This window comes from Coregonus lavaretus, assembly GCF_964263955.1.
Source record: "Coregonus lavaretus genome assembly, chromosome: 16".
Lineage (NCBI taxonomy): Eukaryota > Metazoa > Chordata > Actinopteri > Salmoniformes > Salmonidae > Coregonus > Coregonus lavaretus.
The window spans coordinates 26170132-26194109 of record NC_140003.1 but is presented as its reverse complement, the minus strand read 5'-3'; the positions used below and the strand labels follow the sequence as shown (position 1 = coordinate 26194109).

The 23978-nt window shown below is 42.3% G+C and overlaps 1 protein-coding gene across 1 annotated transcript; it reads left to right on the top strand.

Annotated features, from left to right (window-relative positions):
• Positions 1-239: 239 nt before the first annotated feature.
• vwc2l (von Willebrand factor C domain containing 2 like) lies at positions 240-23774 on the top strand (the record flags this gene model as incomplete). Its single annotated transcript, XM_084179310.1, has 4 exons — positions 240-629; positions 4668-4805; positions 10743-10872; positions 23623-23774. 4 exons carry the CDS (start codon positions 240-242, stop codon positions 23772-23774), a joined length of 810 nt encoding a protein of 269 aa, XP_084035436.1.
• Between the last annotated feature and the right edge of the window lie 204 nt (positions 23775-23978).

Below are 23978 nucleotides of genomic sequence, written 5' to 3'. Positions count from 1 at the left end.
CACACACAAAGACGACTTAGATTGTAAACCTTCTCTGTGATTGTGTCCCTTGTTGTGGATACGTCTAATTGAAAATATCCCACACCACTTGTATGATATCATCAGGATGTTTATTTGCCACCTGTCCCAAACAGCCTTGTCTCCCTTCATGCTGAACAGGCTGTGAATGGAAAGTAAAAGGCTAAGTAAATGCAACTTCGACCCTCTCCTTGAATGCAATAGGAATACCGCGGCGAAGGATGGGCCCTCTCTTTCCAATGACCTGCGTTGTCCTCCTCGCCCTCCACGCCACCGTGTCACCAGCCTCCCTCAATCCCGAGGATTACGCCGCGGACGAGGCCGAGCGAACTGCCAACAGCGACACCATCATTTTCGACGACTACCGGGGGAAAGTTTGCGTGGACGACAGTGGCTTCGTTTACAAATTGGGGGAGCGTTTCTTCCCGGGACACTCGAACTGCCCGTGCGTGTGCACCGAGGACGGGCCGGTGTGCGACCAGCCGGAGTGCCCCAAGATACACCCGAAGTGCACAAAAGTGGAGCACAATGGATGCTGTCCGGAATGCAAGGAGGTTAAAAACTTTTGTGAATACCGGGGGAAAACTTACAAGATCCTGGAGGAATTTAAGGTAGGGATGTTTTGTGTTTTTTGTCTTAATTTGCATTGTCTATTGATCAATCGTTTGTAATCATTTAAAATGTTAATTTCTCATTTGGATGCACACCATAATCAGGCATATAATTCGTTTTGCTTAATTAGGTAATGAGCTGAGCGAGAACAATTGAATGTGATCAAAACAATGCAGCAGTGTTGACTGCATAATTGTTGCAACCCCAACAACCATTCCACTCAAAAAATGATTGTAATGTTTGCCCTCTCATAACATAGTAAGTGTAAAGATTTGCATGGCCATGCCAGATGGAGAGGGACAACTATAACTGGTATTTTGTTTCCCCTCAATGGTCTCTGCTGGTAGGATAATCCATTTAATCTATTCTGTGTGTAGAGTCACAGTGCAACACGAACTCATTAACTCACTGCGTTATTTGACATCTGTCCTATTTAAAGGAAATGACTGATTAGTTATGAAACTATGTGCTGCATAATAACTACAGGCGCCTCACACTGTATCAATGGGCTTGGAGATTCCCCAAGCAAGCAAATTCATCAATGGCAAACTGGAGATGTTTTGAGCCATGGTTTGAGTATTATTGTGTCATGCTTGAAGTAGGCTTGTCTACCATACTGAATGAAACCCATACCCAGGCCTGCCTTCAAGCCTCAACTGGGCTGATCTATTTATAGTATATGATTATTAATCATGGCAATTAGTTGTGTTGGAGTCGGACATTACATGGTGGAAGAGGCTGTAGCACATTGTCAGCGTAGGAGGGGTATGCGTCAGTCGGGTGAGAGCAGGAGAAGAGGGCAGAGTCATTTAGTGTTGGCGTGGACAGTCCTAGTCTATACTGACAAATGATTAACACCATTAGTGTTGCTTATTACTGGCTTATAAAAATAGCCTATACTATAGTGCTGCTCTTTATATTTTGCTGTGAGTGAGTCAGTTGACCGACAGATTAAAAAAATAGAGTAGGGGCCAGGAATAAGTCAATTTTCACTTGCATTTTTCAGACCCATATACTGTTGCCTATACCCAGCAGTGTTTACTAGAACTATGCTGGATAATGCAGCATTCATTCTAAATATGAGAAGGAATTGTGCCAACTTTCCCCTCAGAAGATGCATTTTTTTGACCTGTCACAGTGACAGGAGGAAACACCTGGTGAATACACAATGAGCTGAATACTGTAACAGCAGCACTGACATGACAAACATAAACAAAACCAGAGATATGCCCTGAATAGTAATGGGTAGTTGTTAGTTGTTGTACACTACAATGTAAATCCGAATCAATCCTGTTCAGTGATGTGAAATAGGAGATGTTCTAGTAAATAGCTAGATGATCAGGGTATTCCCATGACACCTCCCTAATCCTCTTTATACCAAATAAACATGATGAGATGACTCGACTGAATGTCAGTAAGAGATAACATTGTTTCAGTCCACATGTCACTAAAACATATACAACACTAATTACAGGACTCATAATTTTTTTACTGCAGATTATAAAGAAATGTAATGAAATTAAACAATTTAAGGACATTTTATAGAAGAGAGCAAAGAAATCTTTTGTTTGACTTACTTTAACTGAAAATGTGTTGTAATATTAAGACCAACCTAAAGTACTTCTGCTCAAACCCTGTAACACAATTGCACATGATTGAGCTCTACGGGTGATGGAACTTGATTGTACAGTTTGGGTAGTTTCCATTATGATTTAGCATTTTAGTGCATGAGGTGACCAATGACATTGACTTCATTTACGCTTTTGTGAAACTATACTGTGTCCCCAATCATCCACTTGTGTGATGGTTAGCATAATATAAAATTATGCTAATGTTCCATTTCCATTCCCCAGAAAAGCATGGTCCCTAAAGTATTCCTGTGAAGTTTGGTATACAAGTGTGTCTAGGTTGGTGGTAAATGCAACACAGAGACCAAGGGTATTCAACTCTTACACAACAAGTTCCTGGGCCTGCTAGTTTTCTGTTCTACTTAAACTTAATTGCACCCACCTGGTTTCCCAGGTCTAAATCAGGGAACAATGAAAAAAAGCAGTAGAACTGGCTTCGAGGTCCAGAGTTGAGTTTGAGGGGCATAGACCATAGTCCATAGTTGTCTGTTTCTGTTACGTTATTCTTTGTAATTTTGTTTCCAAGAAATCAAATCTCTCAAAAAGGCCAGGTAGTTCATTTGATTATCCTAATATCCATGTTCCTCCTTAGTCCTTGATCATATTCTTCAACTCAATTCAATTAAATCAAACTGTGATTGCTCATCCCAAGCGATACACCTGCCACTAATTCTAGACAGCTCCATATCACTTACAATGCTCTTACATCTCCAACAAGAGGCCTGGCATTAGCTAATTAGTATGGGCGACTTCAGTGAAGCAGTGTATTTCTAATAAGGTTGTGAGAGATCAGCCCTTTACACCTGTGTACTTAATCCATTGTGGTCGGTGACTGGGTGTGTGTCCCAAATGGCACCCTATTCCCTTTCTAGTGCACTAGTTTGATCAGGGCCCATGGGTGGATCGGTGTTGAGCGAACGAGCGGCACGTCAACGAAGCCTCTTAGCCCTGTATTGGGATGCACAGCCATGCACCCCTCAGGGAGAGAGAGAGAGAGGCCTGTGAGCGTGTCTAAAGCCTGCTGGTTTGATGTGAGATCAAGTCCATCAATAGTGCATCTCAACCTCCAATCCCCACTAACCTTGAGTGGCGGGGCCCGGCGAGAGGGAAGGACATTTTCCGCCTCTTGAAAAACCATTCATTTGTTCCTATTGATTTTCTCAACAGAGAAATTACACGTGGAGCCAGAACAGAGAGTGGAAACTGTGACTGGAACAATAAAAATGGCCACTCTTCAGTTAGTTTAGATAAATAATTGATATAGGCAAGGATGGCCATTGACCACAACTTCAAAGCTTCGATCAGATCACTGTTGTGGGATTGTTGATGCGTGACAGGAATCTGATGATTTGAGGAAGCTAAAGTCATAAAACCATGGTTGTGTCCAGCATGAAAATGCCTATTTATGACAGCATGAAAGACATATGAAAGTATTATATCTCTTTGAATTACTGTATAAAACAAGCACTGCATGGTGTCCAGCGGAGTTAACAGAAATCAAAGGGTGTCAGTAGCTTCTAAAGAAAGCCCCAATTAAGAGGATACCGACAGTGCTGGTTGGCATTTCCTTTGCCCCCATCCTGGCGCTTTATGCAGAGCTCCTTGTTTACTGAACACAGCAGGCGGGGAAGGAGTCCAACAGAGATCAGCATCTTTAAGACCCACAAGGCAGGTTAGATCTTTATAAGGTTGGAGATCTCTCTGATATCTCTTCTAAACAAGCAGGCACGCAGCCATAGGGAGCATGATAGAAACACTGGGGCTTTGGAACATGAGCAGTACGTCTAACACCCAAAAGGCAGGTTTTAATCTCATAGACTAGACTATATCACTACCTTGTCCAACATCTTATGTGTCTCATATATACTAATTCACTGATGGAATAGGGAATGTCAATAATTTGTGCATTACCCATAGCAAGTGTCTCAGAGTTACATTCTATAGATGCCATGTCAGTAATAAAACCCATTGATAAGGAATGACTCTCTAACCATTGATTGATCATGGATGGTGCCCTGTAGTCTGTTAAGAAATATGCTCCTGCCTTAAAGACCTAATTCGTCAGAAAGTGAATCTTTCCATCCGCAGAATGCTGAGTCAGTCTCTGTTGGGCAGTGGTCCATTATTTATGTAGATGTAATGTAGTTGGAGTGAAGCTACTTTATTAAGTCTGGTGGACAGTTGGGTGACGGGGGCTCTGCTGTGCTGTATACTATAGCCCACTCTCAGTAGAGTTGTGCCACTCACCGTCGATGCTAAATATACTTTCATTTTAGATGTATGTTTTGTAGTATATAAGATAGATATAAGATAGAGAGAGAGAGAGAGTATAAGTATATCAAAAAGAGAGTACATAAGAGTATATGAGAGAGTTGTGCCACTCACCCTCGGTAGGTGTTTCACCTACAGGGTTCCCCATCCGACGAGGAAGGGACCAGTCCGCCCGTCGTGGCTCCCGCCGTCGCGCCTGTACTACCCCCGGCCCTTCCCCCAGCCTCAGCCCCAGACTCTGCAGCACAGCTCCAATCAAGAACCAGGAGATATAGGGTGAGTTCAGATCCCAGGCCATAGAGATAAAACAACTGTTCTATATCTATGTCCCAGGCTGGCAGGACGTGACAGAACAGGACAGAACAGAACAGAACAGGACAGAACAGGCTATAGGGCTGGGATGTGAACTCCGATCAATCCCCATCCCATCCATGCTCCTGACTGAGATCCTTAGGGGAGAGGGTTACAGAGAGGGGGCGTGAAGGACCTCAAGGACTTTTGTTGTTGAGTCCCCATCGATTCAAAAACAGACACAAAAAGTAACCATAATCCTACAAGCCACACTGATTTGTTTTGTTGGTGCATAATGTTGAGGCTCTTGAATATAGTTTCTGACTTCTAATCCAAATACACCGATTTACTAAAGATACATTTTGACAAAATGGCATGATTAAGGCTAAATGATGAAGGTTCTGTAGAGATTCTGTAGCTCTCTGCTCCTAGGCATTACTACACATATTGTTATGAAAGAGATGTATTAGACAGAGTCTAATGACATGGGAACCCAAGAGAGACAGATTAGACACAGTCTACTGACATGGGAACCCAAGAGAGACAGATTAGACACAGTCTAATGACATGGGAACCCAAACGAGATAGATTAGACACAGTCTAATGACATGGGAACCCAAGAGAGACAGATTAGACACAGTCTAATGACATGGGAACCCAAGAGAGTCAGATTAGACACAGTCTAATGACATGGGAACCCAAGAGAGACAGATTAGACACAGTCTAATGACATGGGAACCCAAGAGAGACAGATTAGACACAGTCTAATGACATGGGAACCTAAGAGAGACAGATTAGAGACAGTCTACTGATATGGGAACCCAAGAGAGACAGATTAGAGACAGTCTACTGATATGGGAACCCAAGAGAGACAGATTAGACACAGTCTATTGACATGGGAACCCAAACGAGACAGCTTTGAATCTACTGAATAAGAAAGCAGACTCACAACAGAAGTGACATCAGCAGAAGTTCCACCAAAAAATGCTGTGATTTACTAAAGTTACATTTTGACAAAATGTCACGTTTAAGGTTCTATTCTGAAGGTTGAATATCTTTCAGCTCTCTCTCAACTGCCCACATTTGTATAAGGGCATTGCAACAGCTTTTTAAACACTGATCAGACTCAGAAGTGACTGACTGCAGTAGAAGTTCCACAACAAAATACAGTGCCTTTCACAATCACAAATATTACAGGAAAACCAGACCATACATCAGCGTCCGAAAATTGCTTGTTTTACAAAGTAATTAACTAATATATCACCTTTTGCACATAAAAAAAAAAGATAGAATGGGTGAAAGAACATGCACACGCACATATACACCCACACACACACACACACATGCATGCATGCAGGCACACACACACAAACCCCCTCCACCACCCACACAGTGCACATCCTAATTAGTGACTGTGCTCTTCAGCACTGACACCTATTGCTATAAAACGCATCTAAAATGAGTTGCACAAATAGATTTTCCTATCCAATTTGCCTGAGGAAAAAACATTGTTTTAATTTGAAATGCTGATTAAGCCACAAACGAGACACAAACGTAGGCCAGAGAGAACTGGAGCTTTGAACTAGTTTGAGCAACTTCCCTTCATAACTAACTTTATATTAGTTATTGACTAAGGTAAATAAAAGCTAAACAAAAAAGGTTGCCTTGTGTGTCTGTATCTGACTTTGGATACTTCCATCCCTTCATCTACCATCTCCACTTCACCTCTCCTCTCTCATCCCTTCATCTCCCATCTCCACTTCACCTCTCTCATCCCTTCATCTACCATCTCCACTTCACCTCTCCTCTCTCATCCCTTCATCTCCCATCTCCACTTCACCTCTCTCATCCCTTCATCTACCATCTTCACTTCACCTCTCCTCTCTCATCCCTTCATCTCCCATCTCCACTTCACCTCTCTCATCCCTTCATCTCCCATCTCCACTTCACCTCTCCTCTCTCATCCCTTCATCTCCCATCTCCACCACCTCTCTCATCCCTTCATCTACCATCTCCACTTCAGCTCTCCTCTCTCATCCCATCATCTCACATCTCCACTTCACCTCTCTCATCCCTTCATCTACCATCTCCACTTCACCTCTCCTCTCTCATCCCTTCATCTCCCATCTCCACTCCACCTCTCCTCTCTGCACTCCATCACCCTGCTAAGATAAGATGTTTTGACGTGGGCGTCACTAGCATGTATGTTGGCTATCCATAACTCTCATCACTCTTGCCAGCACCCTGCAACTGCATGACTTTCCCCACCCCTCTCCTTCACTCCAAACTACATCCTTATCTACACCCCAGAGAGTTTGACTATTGTCTGCATCTTCCTCATCTCCCTCATCCCAACAGTCTCAGAGTTCCACTACTACAGTCTCTATTGCAGTGTTGATGGTCAGTTCACTTTAATATGAACGTGGATGGGATCACAAATCACCACATAGTTTGATTCAGAAACATACTAACACACCCCTCGGCACGGCTAAATATAGTCTTGGTGTTCTACTTTATTTTGTGAGTTACTGTAGTACTTACAGACCGGGGCATGAATCCACTTCACAGTACAATAAATCTCACACAAGGTTGCATTGAAAGCACTCTAGCCCTGTTACAGTAAATACATTGATGGACGCGTGCACTGGCCTGCAATGTATTATTGAGATAAAGAAGTACAGTATGGAAAGGGTAAATATACAGTCATTTCAGATGTATCAAATGTTTAACAATGCAACCAGTCAAGAAATGGTATTTAATGTGTTTGTCGTGTCATGATTACAGAGATATATGAAGTTATTCAGGTTGATTCCATTGAATAAATTAATCTTAAAGTCTTCGTAAGAGAAACCCTGACAGCACATGAACAAATACAGTAGGGAAGAAACACAACTTGGAAAAATAAAATAAATAATAGCTTCAGTTGAATTCAACCATCCATATCTAATGTGTCCCTGGAGGAGTAGTGTGCAATTTCTCATCTTCTATCTATGCCATAAATCATTTTTTAAAATGTTGATTAAATGATGCTGAATAGAGTTCAGTGAATGCTTGTTGTCAGTGTTTGAACTTTTAGCATGTTTCGGAGTCATCACCTCCCCCATAGATTTGGCACCATATCAAGCAAATTCACCAAAAGGACAGTCAGCTAAATAAATCCACCCATTTACATACAGAACACTTAAGGCATTTTACTGTACATCTAGTGCTGAGAAAGGGAAAAAGTTATAGGTATGTGAAAAGATAAATTGCATGAAAATTTTTCTTATTCAAATGTCAATCACAGGTATCACAAGTTGAAGAGGCTGGTAGTGTTTGAAAAATGGAAGAAACCTGTGAATATGGCAGGTTTCATGAAAGTCTGTATCATGAAATGGCGTTTTACTAGTTACATGCAGAGGATGCTTGAGTTGTCTGACAGCTCACGTCTTCTAAAGGTTCTGTAAGATCATTATTTCAATGCTACAGTTGTATAGAGATTTCATAGCCCTTTAAATGTCTCTTATGTGTTGGAAATGTTGCAGTCAGATTGGTGATTGAGAATGGTTTATGTATGCTGACCAGCACTTAGCCAATAAAGTACTGCAAGCAGACATCCGTTCAATCCCAGGGATGTAACTGAGATTGTTGTTGTTTGTTTAATTCTCTATGGATTGTTTATTTGGTTTTGTTTGGTTAAATCAGGGGACCCCAGACTAGTGCACTGAAAAAACAAGATTTAATCTCACCAGATTACATTTTGTTCAATAACTACGTATTTAGCTATGTTTCATCATCAGTGATATCAGTTATATAACGATTTCAAAGACCTTTAAATATATTTTATCTGTTGGAAATGTTACAAACAGACCAACAGTCTGCAGATAAAAAGTGCTTTATGTGTGCTGACCAGCACCCAGCCAATAAAGTAGTCAGTTCAATCCCAGGGATGCTACTGAGATTCTAGTTATTTGTTCAACTTTGAACAGATTCTCTATGAATTGTGTCTTTGATTTATATTAAAGTAAACTGGTTTGCCTAACAGGTGAACCAATAGGCCAGCGCACTCCAAATCAAGATTTAATCTCACCAAAGATTTGGTTCTATAGGAATATGGGTAGCAATTTACACAGGATAAAGTGGTAATTACATGGAGATAGTATGGTATTACCAATAGTGAGGTCCGTCTCAGTAAAAGTCATACAGTTTAAGTTGACAATTAAAAACTGCCATTTCACCCTCAGACACAAACTTGTTTGTTTGCTATTGTTTAACATTGAGTTCAGCACAATTAGGGAGCATGTCCATGGATAAGTTCACAAGTCCTAGGCTCTGAGGCCAAACAGTGTAATTCATTCAATTTGAAGGAATAGACAGTCTCAGTTTGGCAATTACACAATGTACAAAGTTTAAACACCCTGGCTACTGAGAGGGCTCAGGGCTCACCTCTCTCTCTCATCACTACCCTATTGACCCTGACTCACACTCACACACACAAATACTTGTAACAAATACGTGTATTTGTGAGAGGTATTGACATGTTAAATGCACCGAGCTGTCTGTTTGAATTACTGGCACACAGCTCGGACACCCATGCATACCCCACAAGACATGCCACCAGAGGTCTCTTCACATCCCCAAGTCAAGAACAGACTATGGGAGGCGCACAGTACTACACAGAGCCATGACTACATGGAAATCTATTCCACATCAAGTAACTCATGCCAGCAGTAAAATTAGATTTAAAGAACAGATAAAAAAACACCTTATGGAACAGCGGGGACTGTGAAGCAACACAACCATAGACACATGCATACAAACACACGATAACATACGCACTATACACACATGTACACATGGATTTTGTGTTATAGATATGTGGTAGTAGAGTAGAGGCCTGAGGGCACACACTTAATATGTTGTGAAATCTGTTATAAAATCTATAACTGCCTTAATTTTGTCTTGGCAGCAGCTAATGGGGATCCATAATAAATACAAATACAAATACACACACACACACCAGCCAGCCAGCGAGGCACATCTCTCTATCTGCATCTCAAATGGCTCCCTACTCCCTTTATAGTGCACTAGTTTTGACCAGAGCCCATAGACCTCTGGTCAGAAGTAGTACACTATATAGGGAATAGGGAGCCATTTGAGACGTAGCCAGAGAGATGTTGACTCATACGGAAATGTGTTTAATTGGCACACTTTGGGTGTTGGGCCAGAGAAAAGGCCATCGGGGCTGCAAGGACTTTAAATATTGCTAAAAGGAAACCACTTGCTGTGTGTGAATGTGCAAATGAAAGATAGTTTTGTCATTGTGAATTGCTTTCACTGTAGCTTACAACATTACGGCATTCATTCTACACAACAAAAGGCCTGTAGTACAAACTATGATTAAAATGTGGTCAGTGGGTAAACAAACTGTTTCTGCTTATGCAGACATGGCTTGACAACGACTGTTGGAGTTCATTCTGTTTCAAGTGGGTTAAGTTCTCTCAGTCCAATGGAGATACAATATCTATTTTCCAGTAGGAGCCTTGGCCAGGACATTAGGTAGCAGTTGAATCTCAATAGGTAGAGAGGGGCAATTGGAAACATACCCAGGTTTATGTGGCTTGATTGATATGTTCCAATTCAATCACTCTGTTTTTAGAATGCCCCCCAAGGTTGAGTAGACTAAGCATTGTTTTCAAGTGGAGTTTAAGTGGATTTACAAATTAGTTGTAATGAGTAACCCTACAGACATCTCACTGTGACCATGGGTTGATCTTTTTAATGTTCAGTCGAATAAACCTTGTAGGTTTTCAAGGCTTTTTATTGTCAGGGAAACCAACTTGATATTAACAATGGTAAGATGATTGGTTTTCAAATGCAATTCAAATATCTCTTTCCTCTTTTCTCTCCATTTTCTCCCCCCCCCCCCCCCTCTCCCTCCAGCCCTCGCCTTGTGAGTGGTGTCGCTGTGAACCAAATAACGAGGTGCACTGTGTGGTCTCTGACTGTGCCGTCCCAGAGTGTGTCAACCCAGTCTACGAGCCAGAACAGTGCTGTCCCATCTGTAAAAACGGTAAGGGCTCTTCCAGTTGTGTCTTTCGGACACACAAACACACCAGTTTTACTCACAAACTTTTTGTACATCAACCTTACAATTGCATTGCTGGTTGTTGTGTACAGTTGAAGTCGGATGTTTACAAACACTTAGGTTGGAATCATGAAAACTTGTTTTTCAACCACTCCACAAATTTCTTGTTAACAAACTATAGTTTTGGCAAGTCGGTTAGGACTTATCTACTTTGTGCATGACACAAGTAATTTTCCCAACAATTGTTTACAGACATATTATTTCACTTATAATTCCCTGTATCACAATTCCAGTGGGTCAGAAGTTTACATACACTAAGTTCACTGTGCCTTTAAACAGCTTGGAAAATTCCAGTCATGACTTTAGAAGCTTCTGATAGGCTAATTGACATCATTTGAATCAAATGGAGGTGTACCTGTGGATGTATTTCAAGGCCTACCTTCAAACTCAGTGCCTCTTTGCTTGACATCATGGGAAAATCTAAAACAATCAGCCAAGACCTCAGAAAAAAGATTGTAGACCTCCACAAGTCTGGTTCAACCTTGGGAGCAATTTCCAAACGCCTGAAGGTATCACATTCATCTGTACAAACAATAGTACGCAAGTATAAACACCATGGGACCACGCAGCCGTCATACCACTCAGGAAGGAGACATGTTCTGTCTCCTAGAGATGAACGTACTTTGGTGCGAAAAGTGCAAATCAATCCCAGAACAACAGACCTTGTGAAGATACTGGAGGAAACAGGTACAAAAGTATCTATATCCACAGTAAAACATGTCCTATATCGACATAACTGCCACTGCTCCAAAACCGCCATTAAAAAGCCAGACTACGGTTTGCAACTGCACATGTGGACAAAGATCGTACTTTTTGGAGAAATGTCCTCTGGTCTGATGAAACAAAAATATAACTTTTTGGCCATAATGACCATCGTTATGTTTGGAGGAAAAAGGGGGTTGCTTGCAAGCCGAAGAACACCATCCCAACCGTGAAGCACGGGGGTGGCAACATCATGCTGTGGGGGTGCTTTGCTGCAGGAGGGACTGGTGCACTTCACAAAATAGATGGCATCATGAGGAAGGAAAATTATGTGGATATATTGAAGCAACATCTCAAGACATCAGTCAGGAAGTTAAAGCTTGGCCGCAAATGGGTCTTCCAAATGGACAATGACCCCAAGCATACTTCCAAAGTAGTGGCAAAATGGCTTAAGGACAACAAAGTCAAGGTATTGGAGTGACCATCACAAATCCCTGACCTCAATACTATAGAAAATGTGTTGGCAGAACTGAAAAAGCATGTGCGAGGAAGGAGGCCTACAAACCTGACTCCATTACACCCAGCTCTGTCAGGAGGAATGGGCCAAAATTCACCCAACTTATTGTGGGAAGCTTGTGGAAGACTACTCGAAACATTTGACTCAAGTTAAACAATTTAAAGGCAATGCTACCAAATACTAAATTAGTATATGTAAACTTCTGACCCACTGGGAATGTGATGAAAGAAATAAAAGCTGAAATAAATCATTCTCTCTGCTATTATTCTGACATTTCACATTCTTAAAATAAAGTGGTGATCCTAACTGACCTAAGGCAGGGAATCTTTACTAGGATTAAATGTCAGGAATTGTGAAAAGCTGAGTTTAAATGTATTTGGCTAAGGTGTATGTAAACTTCCGTCTTCAACTGTATATGTAGGCTGGTAAATCAGACTGACGCTGTGCTCACCATTGTTTCAGAATGATGAACGAGGCTAGTGGAGTTGTATATTTCTTGCTGATCTTGTAGTTTTTTTTTTGTGAGTGTAACATTTCCATTTTATTCATTACACATTCATTACACAAATAAACGTGAAACCTGTAACTGTTTCAAACTCAACCAAAATACACACACACACACACACAACGAATAATTACACTTTGATGACATCGAAACCAACCAAAAGATTATCTCTTTCTCTATGTCTATCTTTTGATGATCAGTCTTCAGTCTCTTTCAGTGTTTTATGTTTTATATCAAAATCATTACCTTGGGGGGCTGCCCGACTGCTAATGAGGACAATACTAACTGCTTTAATTAAATACAACACACTAAGCAGAAAAAACACTGGCTCAGATAGGCCCATTGATTACAGGGCATCCAGAGAGAGCATAACAGTGTGTGTGTGTGTGTGTGTGTGTGTGTGTGTGTGTGTGTGTGTGTGTGTGTGTGTGTGTGTGTGTGTGTGTGCGCGTGTGTGCGCATGTGTGTGTGTGTGTGTGTGTGTGTGGGATGCTCGTAATGGGCCCCTGGAGGGCCCTTTATCTCCCTGTTGCCCTGATGCCCTTGTCAGCCGCAACCAATCCCCAAATTATAATTATAGAATTCCGATGGCTCATTGGCTAGTTATAGGAGTCAGGGCAGGAGATATGGCTGAGCCAGCCCAATCCAAGGGGACAGATGTTTTACCTCTGCATGATCGAGAGAGAGAGAGGGTGAGAGAGAGAGAGAGGTGTGGTCTGGTTGTGGCTCATTTGGTTTCATTAGCCTCAAGGGCTGGATTGATCAATAGACAACTGGGACAATCAAGGATCATGAATGTTATATGCTGGAATGTCATAATTATTTAATTATCATCTGATTATGTATATTTTGTTACCTAAACCAAATATCCACTGTGATGGTATAGTCTTGCTGGTCGGAATTCATGATGATGATTTTGCCGTAGTATAGGCTAACTCTATCAAAGGAAAATGCAATCGAGGGTCTGAACTGATGGTTGATCAAACTAGCTCCAAGTAAACAATGACCAAAAAACACAGAAAAGGCTTTTCAAATGCAAGAGACAGGAAAGGCCTTTTCAGTGCATTCTCAATCAGAAGGAATTCCACACAAGAGTATCCACTCAGGATATTGCTCATAGCAGAATATATATATAGATAGATAGATAGATAGATAGATAGATAGATAGATAGATAGATAGATAGATAGATAGATAGATAGATAGATAGATAGATAGATAGATAGATAGATAGATAGATAGATAGATAGATAGATAGATAGATAGATAGATAGATAGATAGATAGATAGATAGAATAAATACAATAAATATATTTCCCAATTTAGACTTCAGAGGAAATCAAAATATTATCTTCCTTAAAATGACTGCGTATTTTCCTTTGTGGCGTAGTTTGACCTATATAGGCTAAGCTCTCTGACAGAGGGTAACGAAGCTGTAAGGTGTACAAGGAAGATGCTAGTACACACACATACACACACACACACACAAGCGTGCGCGCAACACACAAACATACGATACACACACACACACTCACAGATACCCAAGCACACACATACCCACACACTGGGCCTGCAGCTGGAGGAAGCACTAATCCACACAGACAGGATACGGTGACGCCCTTGTGGCGGTGGCATTTAAAGGAGCCTGCCTGCCATCTCCAGCCCCCTAAGAAACCACGCTCAGCTCTGGCAAGATTATTCTCTTGAGCCTGGAGTGTGTGTGTGTGTGTGTGTGTGTGTGTGTGTGTGTGTGTGTGTGTGTGTGTGTGTGTGTGTGCAGGAGGAGTATTTACTGTAATGCTCATTCCTGGTGTACTGTGGGAGGATAGATCCACTCTTGTACCCTATTCCAATTGGACGTCTTTAGGAGTTTGCAGGGGACAGAGAGACATGCCTTTTCAATTCGCCTGCTCTTGAGATGATGGCCAGCTTCAAGCCTACAAAGCCTCCCTCAGATTGGACAGATAGTATGCATACCAAATGTCACCCTATTTACTATATTTACCTATACATTTTAGCCATTTAGGACACGTCCTTATCCAGAGCAACTTACAGTTAGGATACGCAAGTCTCTGAAGCACACGCGGATGTGATCTCACACACACACACACACACACACACACACACTTTCTGATCCCACTGTTTTGCATGCTCACAGAGCTATGCCAAGCTCTGGAAACACATTTCCATATGACCCCTCAGATAACGCGACCAGACGTCCCCGATTTCCAGGGACAGTCCCCGATTTTGGTGGCCTGTCCCTGGCTAGATCTGTCCCCGGAAATGTCCCCGATTAGCCCTCAGAAAGAAAAAAGCAACTCTGAAGTTAAATTGTCGGTGATATTTCAATAATCAAACGCTGTATCCAATCACATTTGCATGTAAAAATTATGTCTAGCCCTGTACCCAACTCGTTTGCTCCCAGCTTTCGCCGCAGACCTTTTAATGAACGTTTGACCAAGTGATACATTATAACTACCGCATGAACAACCATGCCCATGGCCAGAAAGTGCATCCAACAACATAGGCTAAATCAAATTTGGGTGATTCAAAAATTACTAGATTAAGAAAACTGTGGAGGGGTAATCCATTTCTGTGTTATAATTAATTGAAAGGACTATAGCGAAAATTGATTGTTAAATATAGTTCCATGCCATTGTTATTTTTGCGCAGCAAATTTAACTTATATGAATTTGATTTAGATATGGATTTACATGCTGAATAATGTAAATGTAGCCTACATAAAGTTGTTTTTCAGTTTTACAGTGGAAATACACATGGGAATTTGCTAGTCTTATCAGCTTCTGTCTATTACTGTTCATCTAACCTGTCTGTCACTGTAACTTCCTGGTGGACACTCATGTGACAACATAGAGACAGCTGTGAACAGGTAACATGCATCCCTGTTGACAGCCCTGACAGACAAGCATTGGCTTTGAATGGCGCAACGTCCTAAAGTCCCAGAGCCTTGTCTTGTCCATCTTCTGCAGTGATAGGCAGTGGAGACTGTGTCCTTGCTTGTGGATGCGTCCCAAATGGCACCATATTCTCTTTATAGTGCACTACTTTTGAACAGGGCGCTGGTCAAAAGTAGTGCACTATAAAGGGAATAGGGTGTCATTTGGGAAGCATCCTGTGCCTTCCTCCTGCTGTGACTCTCCAGTTGTAAACAACCACACTTGGCAGGGCTGCTCGATGCCCACTTCTGTCATCAACCTCTGCCTGGTTTGTCTGTAAACCATGCCAGCTATACTAAGGGTGGATGGTGGATCAATGGGAGTTAGGGCTTGGCAACAGTTTGCTTATGATGTGTCCATTGAGGTACAGGTCAATCTATGGGCTTTTATCATGTCTGAGTAGACCAGGAGAGGAGAGTGTTCCTGGGCATAAATGAGGCTGAGGTGGTTAAGGTGTTGGAAGCAGGTGGTGGTAGAAAATGATTGTTGAATTGTTGTAATGTGCGTAATGTTTTTTATGCAGACATCATTACAGGAGAGGAGACTCGTCCTGGGCGTAGATGAGGGTGAGTTAAGGTGGTGGGTAAGGTGTTGGAAGCAGGTAGTAGACTAGAGGGTTTTTGGTGTGTTATATATTGGATCATGCCATTAGGTTTGTTTGGTCCAGCAGATACTGGTTATGATTTAGTTTACAGTAGTCTCACAAGGTGTTGGAAGCAGGTGATAGACTAGAGGGTGTTTGGTGTATTATATATTTAAAGTGATGTGTTCACTCGAGTATTACGTGAAAAAGCCAGAAATTGAGATTTGGTCCATGGGGCATTTTCTAGATGCCTGGCTCTCTGTTAAACCCTTGACTTGAATCAATAGCGTACCCTGAGGAAGAAGAATAAGAGACTATACTACTATCATTAAGGACTGCTTACTGTAGGCCTAAAGCAGGGTTGGGCTCAATTCGAATTGAAGGCGGTCAATTCAAGAAGTGATTTGAGTAAAAGATTCAGAAATTTTTTAACTTTTGAAATAAATAGTTTTAAAAAGTATTTTTCAGTTTATTGAAGAGTCATTGAAAATAAATGTCATTTTTTCCATTATTGAATTTAATTTGAGTTTACTTCCTGAATTGACTGCCTTCAATTTGAATTGAGCCTGGAGACAAGATATTAGAATGCAATAAATATTAGACCTTCGAGAAACACTGAAGTTTTGTGATTGCATATTTAGAATTCTGCTGGTTCATGTCCCCCATGTTTTTTTATTTTTATTTCACCTTTATTTAACCAGGTAAGCCAGTTGAGAACAAGTTCTCATTTACAACTGCGACCTGGCCAAGATAAAGCAAAGCAGTGCGTTAAAAACAACAACATAGAGTTACATATGGGGTAAAAAAACAAAAAGTCAAAAAATACAACAGAAAATATATATATATACAGTGTGTGCAAATGTAGCAAGTTATGGAGGTAAGACAATAAATAGGCTATAGTGCAAAATAATTACAATTAGTATTAACACTGGAATGCTAGATGTGCAAGAGATTATGTGCAAATAGAGATACTGGGGTGCAAAAGAGCAAAATAAATAACAATATAGGGATGAGGTAGTTGGGTGGGCTAATTTCAGATGGGCTGTGAACAGGTGCAGTGATCGGTAAGGTGCTCTGACAACTGATGCTTAAAGTTAGTGAGGGAGATAAGAGTCTCCAGCTTCAGAGATTTTTGCAATTTGTTCCAGTCATTGGCAGCAGAGAACTGGAAGGAATGGCGGCCAAAGGTGTTGGCTTTGGGGATGACCAGTGAGATATACCTGCTGGAGCGCAGACTACGGGTGGGTGCTGCTATGGTGACCAATGAGCTAAGATAAGGCGGGGATTTGCCTAGCAGTGATTTATAGATGGCCTGGAGCCAGTGGGTTTGACGACGAACATGTAGTGAGGACCAGCCAACAAGAGCGTACAGGTCACAGTGGTGGGTAGTGTATGGGGCTTTGGAGACAAAACGGATGGCACTGTGATAGACTACATCCAATTTGCTGAGTAGAGTGTTGGAGGCTATTTTGTAAATGACATCGCCGAAGTCAAGGATCGGTAGGATAGTCAGTTTTACGAGGGCATGTTTGGCAGCATGAGTGAAGGAGGCTTTGTTGGGAAATAGGAAGCCGGTTCTAGATTTAACTTTGGATTGGAGATTCTTAATGTGAGTCTGGAAGGAGAGTTTACAGTCTAACCAGACACCTAGGTATTTGTAGTTGTCCACATACTCTAGGTCAGACCCGTCGAGAGTAGTGATTCTAGTCGGGTGGGCGGGTGCCAGCAGCGTTCGATTGAAGAGCATGCATTTAGTTTTACTAGTGTTTAAGAGCAGTTGGAGGCTACTGAAGGAGTGTTGTATGGCATTGAAGCTCGTTTGGAGGTTTGTTAACACAGTGTCCAATGAAGGGCCAGATGTATACAAAATGGTGTCGTCTGCGTAGAGTTGGATCTGAGAGTCACCAGCAGCAAGAGCGACATCATTGATATACACGGAGAAAAGAGTCGGCCCAAGAATTGAACCCTGTGGCACCCCCATAGAGACTGCCATAGGTCCAGACAACAGGCCCTCTGATTTGACACATTGAACTCTATCTGAGAAGTAGTTGGTGAACCAGGCGAGGCAGTCATTTGAGAAACCAAGGCTATTTAGTCTGCCAATAAGAATGCGGTGGTTGACAGAGTCGAAAGCCTTGGCCAGGTCGATGAAGACGGCTGCACAGTACTGTCTATTATCGATCGCGGTTATAATATCGTTTAGGACCTTGAGCGTGGCTGAAGTGCACCCATGACCAGCTCGGAAACCGGATTGCATAGCGGAGAAGGTACGGTGGGATTCGAAATGGTCGGTGATCTGTTTGTTAACTTGGCTTTCAAATACTTTCGAAAGGCAGGGCAGGATGGATATAGGTCTGTAACAGTTTGGATCTAGAGTGTCACCCCTTTGAAGAGGGGGATGACCGCGGCAGCTTTCCAATCTCTGGGGATCTCAGACGTTACGAAAGAGAGGTTGAACAGGCTAGTAATAGGGGTTGCGACAATTTCGGCGGCTAGTTTTAGAAAGAAAGGGTCCAGATTGTCTAGCCCAACTGATTTGTAGGGGTCCAGATTTTGCAGCTCTTTCAGAACATCAGCTGTCTGAATTTGTGTGAAGGAGAAGCGGGGGGGGGGGGGGCATGGGCAAGTTGCAGCGGAGGGTGCAGAGTTGGTGGCCGGGGTAGTGGTAGCCAGGTGGAAAGCATGGCCAGCCGTAGCAAAATGCTTGTTGAAATTCTCGATTATTGTAAATTTATCGGTGGTGATAGTGTTTCCTACCCTCAGTGCAGTGGGCAGCTGGGAGGAAGTGCTCTTATTCTCCATGGACTTTACAGTGTCCCAAAACTTTTTGGAGTTAGTGCTACAGGATGCAAATTTCTGTTTCAAAAAGTTAGCCTTTGCTTTCCTGACTGCTTGTGTATATTGGTTCCTATGTGTGGGGCTTGTATCCTATTATAATGTGTAGAAGTCTATTATTACTGTTTTTACTAATGATCACTCCAAACTCATGATATTATCCTATGTGGCTTGAACAGACAGAGTCAAGGGTGCATTTGAAATGGGACCCATTCCTTAAATAGTGCACTACTTTTGACCTGATCATTTTGGACAATGACAAGGTCATTGTGAATTTGCTGATCACACAAATCAATCAGTAAAGCCATTTCTCTGAGAGTAGGTGGAAGTGTTCAGCTGCTAGAAACGATCCTCAGTATAGGTTTGGACTGAAAGGCCCGCCCTTCCCCGAATCTAGACGGTTTTATAGATCTCTGTTGGACTGTTTAAAAGAGCGGCTCCAAAGTCACCGTCACACCAATTGAGCCACTGATTGCTTCGTTTTAATGATTAAAACTGGAGAGAGAACATTCCTGCCACCACCTGCATGCTCTCCTGTAGCAGAAGAATGAAAAGGTGCTGCTTCCTGAAGATTGTGAGTACAAAACCTGAATACTAAAATCTATCACTGTGGTTGTTGTGTAGAATAGTTATTTATGAGATTGTAAGGGTAGTGGAAATGATGAATCCTTGGCTACATCCCGGTTTATATATCTCCATGCTCCCAAAGTGTGCACTTGTTCTCCTTCCTCCCAGAGTGTGCACTTGTTCACTTCCCTGCACTGATTTGAAATTAAATGACTGGTATACAAAATATGGTGGAAACTCCCACTAACCCATGCCTCCACCAATCCAATGCCTTTAGATTTTTGCAAAGTAGTGAACGAGTGCACACTTCAGATGAAAGGAGATCTTATTAGGACGCACCCATAGAAGGCAGCAGGGTAGGTCATTCACAAGCCATCTGATTATCAAAATCACAATCTGGAGATAATTAGCTTTTCCGTAGATATTAAATAAATCTTGGGATAAAAGGAACACATATCTTATCTGAAGAAAAAAGGGAACCGCAAAACTAATGTAAACTCAAGGAAAAACAGATTCCGCCTTAATCGTTTATCAGGATTATTTGCTGGTGTAATAAGATGTTGGTATGGTGTATGGTAGGCTATTGTGTGCTGGGAAGTTCTGTTCGAGGAAGACTTTCTAGAGAAGCTGTTAGGCTTTCCTAATCTTAGCACCCAGAACCAAATCTCACGTGCACGCTGAGCAACATTAATTGTTAAGTCTGTCGCAAGTAGGGTTGCAAAGCTACTGGTAATTACCTAAGTTACCAGAATCTTTAGTAATTTTGGTAATTAACAGAAAATCTATGGCGATCTATTGTAAATTTGGTCATTTATATTTAAAAATAATAATAAAGGATTCATATACAGTATATTAAGAATTGTGTTATATCTGTGTCTAAATTGTCGATTAGCTTCTAGTAGATAGACCATATGGTTGAACGTAACTAGCCTAATTCATGTAAAAATATCTAATCAACACTGGCATTATTTTCAGTTAATTTTGCAACTCTTCCAACTATTGACTTTTCTTCACAACTGCCACCAGTTTAACACAAAATACATGTTGACATAATAAAATAAATAAAAGTGTGTAAAAAAAATAAAGAATATGTCATGCCGACACCAATGGTATTCACTAAGTTGATGGTTTATATTTAGGATAATGTTTTACAGCTCTGTCATTTATTTTTATTTTTATCATCTTATTGAATTATTACATATATTTTACATGTGATAAGGCCACACAGAGGGTCAGAGATAATTACAGACACCTGTGACACCACTAGATGTCTTGTGATAGATGACATAAAATCCTTGAAAGATACCAAAATTCTGGTAGTTTACTGGTAAACTTGTAAAGTTTCCAGTAATATACCCTCCCTTTGCAACTCTAGTTAAAAGAGACTAGTAGGAATATGATGTAGGGAAGCTTTGTGTTTGAAGAATACTTTCTAGAAAGACTGAGAGGCCTTTCCATGCAGACTATAGCTCTGTGTTAGCTTTGTATTTGAGGAAGGAGAGCTGAGGCCATGAAATGCAGAATGTACAGTGCCTTGCAAAAGTATTCATCCCCCTTGGTGTTTTTCCTATTTTGTTGCATTACAACCTGTAATTTAAATGGATATTATTTGGATTTCATGTAATGGACATACACAAAATAGTCAAAATTGGTGAAGTGAAATGAAAAATATCACTTGTTTCAAAAAATTCAAAAGAATAAATAACGGAAAAGTGGTGCGTGCATATGTATTCACCCCATTTGCTATGAAGCCCCTAAATAAGATCTGGTGCAAACAATTACCTTCAGAAGTAACATAATTAGTTAAATAAAGTCCACCTGTGTGCAATCTAAGTGTCACATGATCTGTCACATGATCTCAGTATATATACACCTGTTCTGAAAGGCCCCAGAGTCTGCAACACCACTAAGCAAGGGGCACCACCAAGCAATCGGCACCATGAAGACCAAGGAGCTCTCCAAACAGGTCAGGGACAAAGTTGTGGAGAAGTACAGATCAGGGTTGGGTTCTAAAAAAATATCTGAAACTTTGAACGTCCCAAGGAGCACCATTAAATCCATTATTAAAAAAATGAAAAGAATATGGCACCACAACAAACCTGCCAAGAGAGGACTGCCCACCAAAACTCACGGACCAGGCAAGGAGGGCATTAATCAGAGAGACAACAAAGAGACCAAAGATAACCCTGAAGGAGCTGCAAAGCTCCACAACGGAGATTGGAGTATTGTCCATAGGACCACCTTAAGCCGTACACTCCACAGAGCTGGGCTTTAAGGAAGAGTGGCCAGACAAAAGCCATTGCTTAAAGACAAAATTAAGCAAACACATTTGGTGTTTGCCAAAAGCCATGTGGGAGACTCCCCAAACATATGGAAGAAGGTACTCTGGTCAGATGAGACTAAAATTTAGCTTTTTGGCCATCAAGGAAAATGCTTTGTCTGGCGCAAACCCAACACCTCTCATCACCCCGAGAACACCATCCCCATAGTGAAGCATGGTGGTGGCAGCATCATCGGCAGGGACTGGGAAGCTGGTCAGAATTGAAGGAATGATGGATGGGATGGCGCTAGACACAGGGAAATTCTTGAGGAAAACCTGTTTCAGTCTTCCAGAGATTTGAGACTGGGACGGAGGTTCACCTTCCAGCAGGACAATGACCCTAAGCATACTGCTAAAGCAACACTTGAGTGGTTCAAGGGGAAACATTTAAATGTCTTTGAATGGCCTAGTCAAAGTCCAGACCTCAATCCAATTGAGAATCTGTGGTATGACTTAAAGATTGCTGTACACCAGCGGGACCCATCCAACTTGAAGGAGCTGGAGCAGTTTTGCCTTGAAGAATGGGCAAAAATCCCAGTGGATAGATGTGCCAAGTTTATAGAGACATACCCCAAGAGACTTGCAGCTGTAATTGCTGCAAAAGGTGGCTCTACAAAGTATTGACTTTGGGGGGTGAATAGTTATGCACGCTCAAGTTCAGTTTTTTTGTCTTATTTCTTGTTTGATTCACATTAAAACATAATTTGCATCTTCCAAGTGGTTGGCATGTTGTGTAAATTTTTAGTCATTTAGCAGACGCTCTTATCCAGAGCGACTTACAGTTATACATACTGGCCCCCCGTCGGAATCGAACCCACAACCCTGGCGCTGCAAACGCCATGCTCTACCAACTGAGCTACATCCCTGCCGGCCATTCCATCCCCTACCCTGGACGACGCTGGGCTAATTGTGCGCCGCCCCATGGGTCTCCCGGTCACGGCCGGCTACGACAGAGCCTGGATACGAACCAGGATCTCTAGTGGCACAGCTAGCACTGAGATGCAGTGCCTTAGACCACTGCGCCACTCGGGAGACAAACCCCCCCAAAATCCATTTTAATTCCAGGTTGTAAGGCAACAATATAGGAAAAATGCCAAGGGGGGTGAATACTTTTGCAAGCCACTGTAGCTCTGTGTTCAGGAGGGTCTTTCCACAGAGGTTGAGGAGGCCTTTCCATGTAGACTAGGAGTGATTAACAGCATCTCCCTCCTGCCTCTCAAAGCAGCTTTCTCTGTGTGTGTGTGTGTGTGTGTGTGTGTGTATATGTGTGTGTGTGTGTATGTGCGCGTGTATATACTCCAGCCCTCTCTGTGCTGCCAAGCTGCCGCCTGCCCTGTCTGCCAGCCTCCTCTCCTCCTCCTCTCTCCTCCTCTGCTCGCGGCGCATTAGGATGCAAAGCGTTCTACGTCGAGGGAGAGCCAGGCTAACAAAAGCGCTTTAGTGTTGCAAAAACAAGCCCATCGGTGCATGCCCGTGAAAGGATCTGTGCGTCGGTTCTGACTTCAAAACTCCCCAGGCAGGGTTCTCCACATCACTCTGCCATCGTCTTCTAACAGAACCCCCCCGAGAGAACCACCACCACACTCATTTCTCCTTCTCTCTACCCCCCCCCCCCCCCCCCCCTTTCTTCCTTCTCTCTCTCTCTCTCCCTCCTTCTCTTTTCGCTCTCGTCCTTTCCTCCCATGAGGCAGGTCCAAATTGCTTTGCTGGAACGACGATCATCCCAGCCGGTATTGAAGTGAAGGTGGACGACTGCACCATCTGCCGCTGTCACAATGGGGACTGGTGGAAGCCAGCACAGTGCCTGCGCCGGGAGTGCCTCAACGGCCAGACGTTGTCATAGAAACCCCGCCGGGGACGGTGTCGGTGATGTGCGGTCAGGGAGCGGTCCTGCCTGCTGCCGTGGCAAACCAACAAAACCCTCATCTTGTGTTATTGATATGATGGACAGGACAGGAGCACAATTCCTTGGCAACTTTGGCTAGGAGACTGAATAACTAGCTGAAATGAAAAGCTCTCGTACACAGTACCTACACACTACCACTAC